Raw genomic sequence first — 12,029 nt, 5'->3', positions numbered from 1 at the left:
TCCTGGGTAAGGTGATTGAGAGAGCGGTTGCTGAACAGCTTGGTGGGTTTCTGGATGAAACATTGGCTCTGGATCCATTCCAGTCCAGCTTCCGTGCTGGTCATGGGACCGAGACGGCTCTGGTCGCCCTAACAGATGATCTCTGCAGGCAGCTGGATCGAGGTGGGTCGGGGCTGCTGATTCTTCTAGACTTGTCAGCAGCCTTCGACATGGTCGATCACAAACTCCTGGACCACCGCCTTGCCGACGTGGGGATCCAGGGCACAGTCCTTCAATGGCTGCGCTCGTTTCTCTCTGGTCGGGGACAGAGGGTGGGGCTTGGGGGGGGGTAATTGTCATCGCGCTACTCCTTGGTGTGTGGAGTACCTCAGGGTGCGATACTCTCCCCGATGCTTTTCAACAACTTTATGCTCCCCCTCACCCAGCTTGTCCGGAGTTTTGGGCTGGGTTGTCATCAGTATGCTGATGACACCCAACTCTATCTGTTGATGGATGGCCATCCTGACTTGGCCCCAGACACACTGATCACATGTTTGGAAGCTGTGACTGGATGGTTACGTGGGAGCCGGTTGAAGTTAAATCCTTCGAGGACAGAGGTCCTTTGGCTGGGACGGGACGATATGGGATGGGGGGGGCAACGCCCATCTCTTGCGGGGGTGCAATTAGTGCCAGCACCGTTCGTTAAGAGTTTGGGTGTAATCTTCGACACCTCCCTTTCCATGGAGGCGCAGATTGCATGTCGAAGGCAGCTGACAAAGGCGGCATTTTTTCATCTCCGCCAAGCTAAGCAGTTGGCTCCTTACCTCTCTCGCCCTGACCTAGCCACTATGATCCACGCGACAGTCACCTCCAGACTGGATTATTGTAACTCGCTCTACGTGGGGCTGCCCTTGAGACTGACCCAGAAACTCCAGCGGGTGCAGAATGCCACGGCGAGGCTCCTTACGGGGTCCTCGCTGCGAGATCACATTCACCTGGTGCTATACCAGCTGCACTGGCTCCCGGTGGAGTACAGGATCAGGTTTAAGGTGCTGATTTTAACCTTTAAACCCCTATACGGCCTAGGACCCTCGTAACTATGGGACCGCCTCTCCTGGTATGTCCCACAGAGGAACTTACGGTCTTCAAACAAAAACATCTTGAAGGTTCCAGGCCACAGAGAGGTTAGGCTGGTCTCAACTAGAGCCAGGGCTTTTTCAGCTGTGGCTCCAATCTGGTGAAACATTCTGTCACAAGAGACTAGGGCCCTGCGGGACTTGACATCTTTCTGCAGGGCCGGCAAGACAGGAGCTGTTCCACCAGGCCTTTGGTCAGGGCACAGCCTGACTCCCTCCTTTGGCAATCTTCACAGAACTCTAGCCCAATGGTTGCCATCAATTTGATTTGAATTAATTTTATAATGAAATGATTTTAGAATGTTGTACTATTTTATTGTAGGGATGTGGGTGGCGCTGTGGGTAAAACCTCAGCGCCTAGGACTTGCTGATCGCAAGGTCGGCGGTTCGAATCCCCGCGGCGGGGTGCGCTCCCGTCGTTCAGTCCCAGCGCCTGCCAACCTAGCAGTTCGAAAGCACCTCCGGGTGCAAATAGATAAATAGGGACCGCTTACCAGCGGGAAGGTAAACGGTGTTCCGTGTGCTGCGCTGGCTCGTCAGATGCAGCTTTTCACGCTGGCCACGTGACTTGGAAGTGTCTGCGGACAGCGCTGGCTCCCGGCCTATAGAGTGAGATGAGCGCACAACCCTAGAGTCTGGCAAGACTGGCCCGAATGGGCAGGGTACCTTTACCTTTACTATTTTATTGTTGTTAGCCACCCCGAGCCCGGCTTTGGCTGGGGAGGGCGGGATATAAATAAAAATTATTATTATTATTATTTATTATTATTTGTTCTTAACAGAGGTCATTTACTGTCTAAATCGAATCGATGTGGCCTGCAGATTAATTGGGTTTTAAAAAATGTGTATACTCTCTCCCTAATGGATGTTTGAATCTCCAAACATCCGTCAATTAAAATTCTCAACCTTGGTTGGTTTGAAGAAAGTAACAGGTAGTCTCCCTTCCTTAGAAATAATTTTCTTTTTTATTCTGTCCATATCCGGTGAGACCACCCTATTCAAATTTCCCAGCAAAATCATTTTTTGGTCCATAAACTCATTTTCTCTTCTATAAAATTCCAATTTTCTCTCATTTGGTGCATAGATTCCCACAATCACCATTTTTTCTCCTTGGGACATCACCTGAACAACTATCACTCTTCCCTGAACAACTATCACTCTTTCTTGCCACATCTCTTGCAAACATATCAATTTTTTTTCTTTAACATATATTCTGTTTTTTTTCTTTTTATCATTTAGTCCATTTATATTTCACATTAAAATTTTCAGCTCCATCTTCCTTTAATTTTTTAATTTATCAAAAAATTAAATACAAATTAAATCTTCTTGTACATTATTTTCACCTTTATTTCCTCCACTACAACCTCCAACCACTCCTTCAATTCTTCTTCAGGTCTCTTCCCTCCTCATTCTTTTTGATATCTTCTCCAAAACTTATCTGCTTCTGCAGGGTCTCTGCATCTGTACTTTTTACCTTTATATTTTAAGACGTATCCTCAAGACTCTTGTGGTTTTTTTCTTTAAGTCCTGAACTGATTTTTCCAAAACTGTTGTTTTTGTTGACATTTCTTTTATCTGTACAGATATGTCCTCCATCTTTCCATCCATTTTCGTCTCAAGAGCTTAGTTTGTTCCCTAATGTCCTTCTGCAGATCTAAAATTAAATCTGCAATTTCAGTCTTATGATCTGTATCCTGAGCAGATCCTCTTCTTCCTTGAGTTAATAATAATAATAATAATAATAATAATAATAATAATAATAATAATAGTAATAAATTTATACCCTGCTCTCTCCGGCCAGAGCTGGGCTCAGGGCAGCTAACACCAGTAAAATTACAATAAAAACATAATAGGGAAGATACAATTTAAAATACAGGTTAAAAATACAATTTAAAATGCAGCCTCATTTTAATAATAACCCATAGATCAAAACCATAAGGGGAGGGAAACATAAGTGTCAGACTGAGTCCAAACCAAAGGCCAGGTGGAACAGCTCTGTCTTGCAGGCCCTGCAGAAAGATGTCAATTCCCGCAAGGCCCTAGTCTTTTGTGACAGCATTCCACCGAGTACTGAAAAGGCCCTGGCCCTAGTTGAGACCAATGCCACCTTTGCTGTGGCTGCAACCTGCGCCTCCATGGAAAGAGTAGTGTCGAAGGTTACACCCAAGCTCTTGACAGAAGGCACTGGCACTGATTGAGCCCCTGCAAGAGATGGGAGTTGGCCCCCCAACTCCATGTCGTCCCGACCCAGCCAGAGGACCTCTGTCTTTGAAGGATTTAATTTCAACCAGTTCCCACGCAGCCATCCAGCCACAGCTTCCAAGCATCTGGTCAGTGTGTCCGGGGCCAAGTCATGGCGGCCGTCCATCAACAGATAAAGCTGGGTGTCATCAGCATATTGATGACAACCCAGCTCAAAGCTCTGGACAATCTCAACAAGGGGGCGCATAAAGATATTGAAAAGCATCAGTGAAAGGATTGCGCCCTGTGGGACTCCACACACCAAGGTGTGCCGCGGCAACAACTCCCTCCCTAGAGCCACCCTCTGTCCCCGACCTGAGATAAAGGAGCACAGTCATTGTCAGACTGTGCCCTGAATTCCCACGTTGCCAAGGTGGTGGTCCAAAAGTTCGTGATCGACAATGTTGAAGGCTGCTGACAGGTCTAAAAGAATCAGCAGTTCTGACCCACCTCAATCCAGCTGCCTGTGGAGATCATCTGTTAGGGCGACCCAAGCCGTTTTGGTCCCATAACCAGGGCAAAAGCTGGACTGAAATGGGTCCAGAATTGGTGTTGTTGTTGAGCTTCCTGCTCCAGACGGTGGTTTATTTGCTGCCATGTTTATTTTTTTATTCTTATATCCTTTATTATTATTGTCCTGTGTCGTTTCTTCCAACCTCAATACTTCACCTCCTATCTCCCCTCCCTATATCTAATGGATGAGATAGCTAGGTATAGAGGAGGTATTCCAAAAATATAGTCAGGTCTGTGTAATAGCTCCTTCTAACTACTAGGTGGCTTCCCTATTCTTTCTCTCCTTCTCCTTCCCCTTCCCCCTCATCTCTGTCAGCCTTTGTCTCAGACTGCTCTTTTTAACTTCTCAGTCTGCCTGCAGTAGATAAGGAAGCCTGTTCTCAAAACAATTTTGTTTTCCTGACCAAAGTCCTGGATGTTAATTGTAATCCACAAGGGGGGTAGATTCAGTTGAACAATACTGGTAAATATAAGGAAAATGTAAAAACGGTAAAAGTAATCCAATCTATCAAACAGGAAATATACAGAATATTATCTTCAGTTCTTCTATGCCTAATCCAATTTTCACCCCAATCGCTGGGAAATGGGGGAAGTGGAGTTACCTCCACCAAACAGGGCAACGTATTACCAGAAACAAAGCAAAAAGAAAAATAGTATTTCAACTCCCAGTTGAGTCTAATCCACTTTTTGCTGATTCTCCTTACACACGATTCCACAGGAAGAAGGAAACTGTTTTACACTGACACATAGAGACTATAGCTTCACCCATGGTTTCAACCTTATATCCATTGTTTTAAAAGTCACTTTCTGCTGGGTATTCTAATAAAAGACACTGTTCATTTCGCTCCACAAACTTTTTAATAGATAAGGCACCCTTGAGGCAAGGTGAGGCAACTGACTCAGATGGCAGGATCCCCAGGAGCAACTGGTCGTGATGTAGATATTTATTCACACTTATTCCTGATGCAAATCTTCACTCTCACTTTCTTCCCTGGCGGGGAGCGGAGCACCAGTTTGTGGTTCACCTCAGGTGCCAAAATGTATTGGACCAGCTCAAGGGGTTCTTCATTGGGCAAATCAGCTTGGAGGTAGAAAACGCATAAATCTGGGTGTCTTTAGTCTGTCTTCCCCACAACATCATACCACCTTTGGCATGGTTTTCTGTGCTATGGAAGCTTTTCTCTACTGCCTATTGCCCACAGGCAGGCCAGTGGCATCAAGTCCTTCAGCAGCTGCAGTATAAAAGATTTCCGGAATTTTCTGGAGTCCGGAGCATCACAGTGCCTCTTGAACAAGCCACGCATGGATCTCATGTACAGAGCCCCCTACTGCGGAAACAAAGTGGTGGAAGACGGGGAGCAGTGTGACTGTGGCACAGCAAAGGTTTGTTAGAAAGAGAAGCCAGAAAGAAGAGCAAATAAAGGAGAGCGAGCTAATGGTGACTTAAATAAGCCACATCTGTGCCTTCTCAGTGGTGTTCCCTTGTTTGCGGAATGCACTCTTAGTGAGGGCCTCAATCTCCCTCGTTATTAACTTTTAAGAAAAATTTTAAAACATTCCTCTTGTTCACCTAGACATTCGATCGCTGAAATATCTGTCCTTAGCAGCCTAGAAGTGATTAGTTTTGAGAATTGCTTATTGCTTTTAAGAGTTTTAAAGGATTATTATTTTTTTTAAGTTCTAATAGGATTGTTTTAGCATTGACATGTTTGCCATGCTGGGATCCTTTGGTGGAAGGTTGAGAAAACAAATGTAATAAATAAATGAAACATGAAAAATAAATGTTTTTATATACAGTTAACTTGTCACTCAGTGCCTTTCTTTCATCATGAAAACCAAGACAGTTCCTAGGGCTGTTTCCCATCCAGACACTGACTAGACCCACATGAGCATAGCCCCCCCCCGAATACGCCCATGCAGACACAGTTCCCCTTCAGTGGGAGAAGAGAAAAAAATAACGGGTCCCACAGTGACACATTGACAGCCACGACATAGAATGCTGTGCAGTTCAGCACCCAACTGCAATGCAACACAGTCGATAGATAAACCCAACCCAGGGAGAACATAGTTCAGATGCTAAGAATGGGCAGCAAAATACCATGTACACTTTTAGGTCACAAGGGGAATGCTGGTGAGATAGGCAGTTTGCACAAAACAACTTGGCCTTCCTAACTTCCACACTTTTCCAGTTGCCTGAAAAGGTCTCTGCCTTAGGTGTTCAGTTTGTATTACTTTAAAACCTATGTATGACTGTTTTTTGTACTGTTCAAAAAACTATTTTAGCTGTTTTTATATGTCTGTTACCACCTCAAGACATGTATGTAAAAGGTGATTTCTGAATAATAATAATAATAAAGTCTATCTGAACTTTGCCTTGGAACTCCAAACACTCCGGTTGGGCTCAAGCTACCTCCTCTGTGCCTTTCCTGGGATTGGAAGCCTCTGGAAAGCTGCTGCTGCCTACTAGTGTTCGTGGAACCCATTGGCAAAAGGAATGTTCCCTTCCTGGATGGATCTTGAAATCGCACCCCAGGGAAGGCTGTGTGTGTGGTTTGCACAGTCCCCCGTGTCCAGGAAGTATTGTGTGCTGTGTGTCTTTCTCTTCTTCCTCCCTTTTCAGGTGTTATGCAAGCCAGAAGGAAGGCCTGGGGACTGTCAGTGTTATTTATATTTATTTCGGCGGTTTTTGTACTACTTAATCAGATTGCTAGAAATCATACAGTGGATAAAACAGAAAGCTTACTTAAAATGCCTGCTGATAATTGCTGATAATTTTGGGGTTGCCAGGGACAGGTCTTTCAGCCATCAAATGCCCAAATTGAAACAGGAGTATTTTAATTTTTTTCCTAAAAGCTGATGATGAAGCAGATTGACACCCCATTAGGGAGGCCGTTACACAAATGGGGAGCCACCACCAATAAGGCCCTGTCACAGGTCACCAGCAGCTGGGATGCTTCCTTTGTGTGAGTTGAGTTTGCATAGTGGGGTGAGGTGGAGTAATGAAGTTGATCACCTGGCCCTTCCAACATTTCTCCCAAAGTGGACTGCAATGTGTCTATAGGTTCCTGACTCCTGCTATCCCATTTGCCCCCTTCCAGGAATGTGAAAGCAATCCATGCTGTGAGCCAAATTGTCTGTTGAGAAGAGGGAAAGCCTGTGCCCATGGTGATTGTTGCTGGTCGAGGTATTGCAGGGTAAGCTATCCTCAAGCCCCATGCCCTCTTAGAGATGCCAGAGAATTCTGACAGAATCATCCATGTTCACTTGTTTCTCCCATGTCCAGAATGGAAATCAGTCCAATGTTCACTGTTACTGTTGCTTTCGATTCACAAAACTGTTTACACCTCCTCCCCACTGTTTGTGTTTTGTTTCTTTTGCATTGGAATGAATGGGGTTGTAAAGACAGCAAAGTTTGTGTAATTATTGGCCCATTTAGCTCAATCTTGTCTTCAGTGACCGGCAGGCACTCTCCAGGGTTTCAGACAGGGGACAGTCTCAGCCCTACCTGGAGATACTGAGGATTGAACCTGAGACCTTTTGTGTTCAAGCTATTCCCCAAAGCAGGGTTGTAGGATGGTGAGGGATGCAGAGCAAATTTTGAATATGGAGGCAAGCTCAACAAATCTGAAGGAAACCAATGAGATATATAAAGCCCACAAGCAGCCTCCAGAGGGCCTTTGCTGAGGAATAGGATCCATGATTAAGAAGCAGAATATATGGAGACAGTGGATAGAGAGTTTCTCTTTCATAATGCTAGAACGTGTAATCACCCAGGTGGATTGTTTCTTTGATGGAGTTGTAATACAGCGAGATGGTCATACTACTGATGTATGGAAGAGATCAGATTTCATGTTTTATGTAATTTCAGTCTATTCAGTGGGTATTGTTATTCATACAAATCTGTGTTACGTATTTTATTTTATTTTTTTATAAAATTTTTATTGGTTTTACAACATTTTTAAGAAAAACAAACAAACACTAAAAAAAAAAGACAAACATACACGTATAATTTCAAACATATTTTCATAAACCTCTTTTCTTGGACTTCCCCATACCCCCCCTCTCTGCATCCCAATGTCCATAATTCAACTAGCAACTCCCAATTGTTACTTTCCAATCTCTATCATCTTAGTCCTCTTTTATAATCTAACCTTATATCCCTGTACCCTTTTGCTTCTGGAAACCACAACATTTTAGCATTCATTAAGTTTATAGTAGTCCTTAAGGTAGCTTTTAAATTTTTTCCACTCCTCTTCCACCGTCTCTTTTCGTTGGTCACGGATTCTGCCTGTCATCTCGGCCAATGTCATATAGTCCATCACTTTCATCTGCCATTCTTCCACAGTGGGTAAATCTTGTGTCTTCCAATACTTTGCGATGAGTATTCTTGCTGCTGTTGTGGCATACATAAAAAAAGTTCTATCTTTCTTTGTCACCAATTGGCCGACAATGCCCAAGAGAAAGGCCTCTGGTTTTTTAGGAAAGGTACATTTAAGTACCTTTTTCATTTCATTGTAGATCATTTCCCAGAAGGCCTTAATCTTCGGGCATGTCCACCAAAGGTGATAAAAGGTACCTTCAGTCTCTTTACACTTCCAACATTTATTATCGGGCAAATGATAGATTTTTGCCAGCTTGACTGGGGTCATGTACCACCTGTATACCATTTTCATAATGTTTTCCTTTAAGGCATTACATGCCGTAAATTTAATACCGGTGTTCCATAACCATTCCCAGTCAGCTGACATAATGTTATGTCCAACATCCTGAGCCCACTTAATCATAGCCGATTTAACTGTTTCATCCTGTGTGTTCCATTTCAACAGCAAGTTGTACATTCTAGATAAATTCTTAGTATTGGGTTCTAACAGTTCGGTTTCTAATTTTGATTTTTCCACCTGGAAACCGATTTTCCTGTCCTGTTTAAAAAATTCCATTATTTGACGATATTGGAACCAATTTTCTACTTTATGCTTCAATTTCTCCTGACTTTGTAGTTTGAACTTATCTCCATCCTGTTCTAAAATTTCCCAATACTTCGGCCATCCGACCTCCATATTGAGTTTCTTCACTGCTTTAGCCTCCACTGGTGAGACCCATCTAGGGGTTTTGTTTTCCAATAGATCTTTATATCTTATCCAAACATTAAACAATGCTTTTCTAACAATGTGATTTTTAAAGGCACTGTTAACTTTATCATACCAAAGATATGCATGCCAACCAAAAGCATTATTAAAACCTTCCAGATCCAAGATGTCCGTGTTCTCGAGGAGCATCCATTCTTTCAGCCAGCAAAAAGCTGCTGCCTCATAGTACAATTTTAGGTCCGGCAGGGCAAAACCCCCTCTTTCTTTAACATCTGTCAATATCTTAAATTTAATTCGGGGCTTTTTGCCCTGCCAGACAAATTTCGAAATGTCTTTGTGCCACCTCTTAAAACATTCCATCTTGTCAAGGATCTGCAAGGTCTGAAACAAAAATAACATTCTAGGCAATACATTCATTTTGATTACTGCAATTCGGCCTAACATTGACAATTTCAAATTTGACCATATTTCTAGATCTTTTTTAATTTCTGACCAACATTTTTCATAGTTGTCCTTATACAAATTCACATTCTTAGATGTTAAGTAAACCCCTAGATATTTCACCTTCTTTACCACAGTCAAACCTGTTTCCTCTTGAAATTTCTCCTTTTCCATATCTGTTAAGTTTTTCCCTAAAACTTTGGTTTTTTGCTTGTTCAACTTAAATCCAGCTACCTGGCCAAACTGTTGTATTATTTCTAAAACCTTTTTCGTACTAGTGTTTGGCTCTTGCAAAGTCAATACTAGGTCATCTGCAAACGCTCTTAACTTATAATGTTTAGCTCCGACCTGCACACCTTTGACCTGCTGGTCATTTCTTATCATGTTCAGCAACACCTCCAGAACTGAAATAAAAAGTAATGGGGAAATCGGGCACCCCTGTCGTGTTCCTTTTTCTATCTTAAGTTCCTCAGTCACAACATTGTTTACAATCAGTTTAGCTTTTTGTTCAGAATATATTGCAGCCATACCATTCTCAAAACCCTGGCCTACCCCCATCCCATGAAGATTCTTCCTCATAAAACTCCAAGAAATATTGTCAAAGGCTTTCTCCGCGTCCACAAAAATCAATACTGCTTTAGTGTTTATATTCACCTCTAGCTTTTCCAGAATGTCTATTACATTCCTTACATTGTCTGCCAGGTGTCTTTTAGGGAGAAAACCTGCTTGGTCCTTATGAATCTTCTCCATCAAGACTCTTTTAAATCTTTTTGCCAGAATGTCTGCAAAAATTATATAATCCACATTAAGGAGTGATATTGGGCGGTAGTTCTTGAGTTGGGTCTTTTCAGTCTCTGACTTTGGTATGAGTGAAATATATGCCTCTTTCCACGATTCAGGTGCCCTTTTTCCCTCAAGGATCTCATTACAAACTTCTCTTAGTGGTTGAGTCAACCATTCCTTCAGCGATTTGTAGTATCTGGAAGTCAGTCCATCTGGTCCCGGAGATTTGCCCAGTTGCATATTCTGAATGGCAGCCTCTATCTCTTGTTCTGAGATTCTCTGGTTCAAGTCCATCTTACTTTGATGAGAGATGTTTTGTAATCCATATTTTCCAAGGAATTTGTCTATATCTTCTTCATTTTGCGGGCCTTGAGTGTAGAGTTTTTTAAAATAACTTAAAAAGCAATTTCTAATTTCATTAGGTTTAGATATATTCTTTCCATCCACCTCTAGGCTTGTAACTGTATTTAGTTTCTGCCTTTTCTTCAGTTGCCATGCCAAAAGTTTGCTACATTTATTTGCTGATTCAAAAGTCTTTTGCTTCATTTGCTTTATCTTCCATTCAATCTCTTGGTTCATCAATTCCATATATTGTGTTTGATATAACTTGATCTCTCTTAAAATGTCCTGAGATTTTGGTTTTGTTCTTAATTTTCTCTCTCCTTCCTTTATCATTTCCAAAATCCTCTCTTTTTTCTCATTTTGTTTTTTCCTCTTTATTGAATTTTGTTGAATCAAGAATCCTCTCATAACCGCTTTACTTGCGTCCCAGATCACTCTTTTCTCCACGTCGGTCCTCAAATTTATTTCAAAATAGTCTTTTAGGGTCTTTTGGGCCTTCGTGAGAATCTCCTTATCTCGAAAGAGGGTGTCATTCATTTTCCATCTAAATTGACCAGTTATTGTGAGTTTCATCTCCATCTTCACGGCGTTATGGTCGGAGCAAGTTTTTGGGCAGATTTCCACTTTCTTGATCTTTGGAGCCATTCCACTAGTAACCCAGATTTGATCGATTCTGGTCCAGGTCATCATTGCTTGGGAGAAGAAAGTTCCCTCTCTCTCCAGAGGGTTCCTTGTTCTCCATATGTCTATCAAGTCCATATTTTCTGTCATTTCGAAAAAAGTCTTAGGGAGTCTCCCTTCCTTGCTAACTGTTAGTCTTTGTGCCTTGTCCATGTTAGTGGAGACCACGCCATTCATGTCTCCCATGATTATCATATTGTAGTCCAGATAGTCAATGAGGGTTTCATGGAGTCTCTTAAAGAAGTCAGATTTGCCTTCATTTGGTGCATAAATTCCAACCACTAGAAATTTTTCTCCTTATATTTGTATCTCCACTGCCAAATATCTCCCTTGTTCGTCCTTGAATATCATTTTTGGAGCCCATTTCTCCTTCACATATATTACAACTCCTCTCTTCTTAACTTTGTCTGATGAAATAAATTCTTGTCCTAGCCTTTTATTTATAAGTAATCTCCTGTGGGCTCTGGTTATGTGAGTTTCTTGTAGGCATATCAAATCCAGTTGTTCTCTATTCAATATATGAAATACTTGTCTTCTCTTCAAAGGCCCATTGAGCCCATTACAATTCCAACTAAGGAATTGCAGGGCCATCTTGCTATTTTTCTGAGGCTCCTCCAACAGCTCCCAGTTGTTGCTCTTCTTCTGATGGTGGTGGTTTTTGTCCAATCGAGAGATTCAGGATATCCAGTGCTCTCCTCTGTTCTGCAAGTACGTCCACAGTCCCCTTCTGTAGGTCCTCCTGGTATCTTGCCAGAAATTTGTCTTTATCTTGAATTGTCTTTATTTTCACCTTGTTTGCCTTGTAGTCAAATGACAGTCCTTGTGG

At 42.4% G+C, this 12,029-nt stretch overlaps 1 protein-coding gene across 3 annotated transcripts in view; it reads left to right on the top strand.

Moving 5' to 3' along the window:
- Window positions 1-12,029, top strand: part of LOC310695689 (disintegrin and metalloproteinase domain-containing protein 2-like) — an 83,937-nt gene that overhangs the window by 40,238 nt on the left and 31,670 nt on the right. For 2 of the 3 annotated variants that reach the window (XM_083480507.1, XM_083480506.1), the window contains exons 12-13: window positions 5,072-5,252; window positions 6,968-7,063. In XM_083480507.1, the coding sequence (XP_083336633.1) occupies window positions 5,072-5,252; window positions 6,968-7,063 (277 nt within the window). The remainder of the gene's footprint in view (window positions 1-5,071; window positions 5,253-6,967; window positions 7,064-12,029) is intronic. The other variant, XM_083480508.1, reaches the window with a different exon arrangement.

Source organism: Podarcis liolepis (assembly GCF_965112155.1).
Source record: "Podarcis liolepis genome assembly, chromosome: 16".
Lineage (NCBI taxonomy): Eukaryota > Metazoa > Chordata > Lepidosauria > Squamata > Lacertidae > Podarcis > Podarcis liolepis.
Note: the sequence above shows the minus strand (reverse complement) of the source record. Positions and strands in the feature narration are given on the sequence as shown.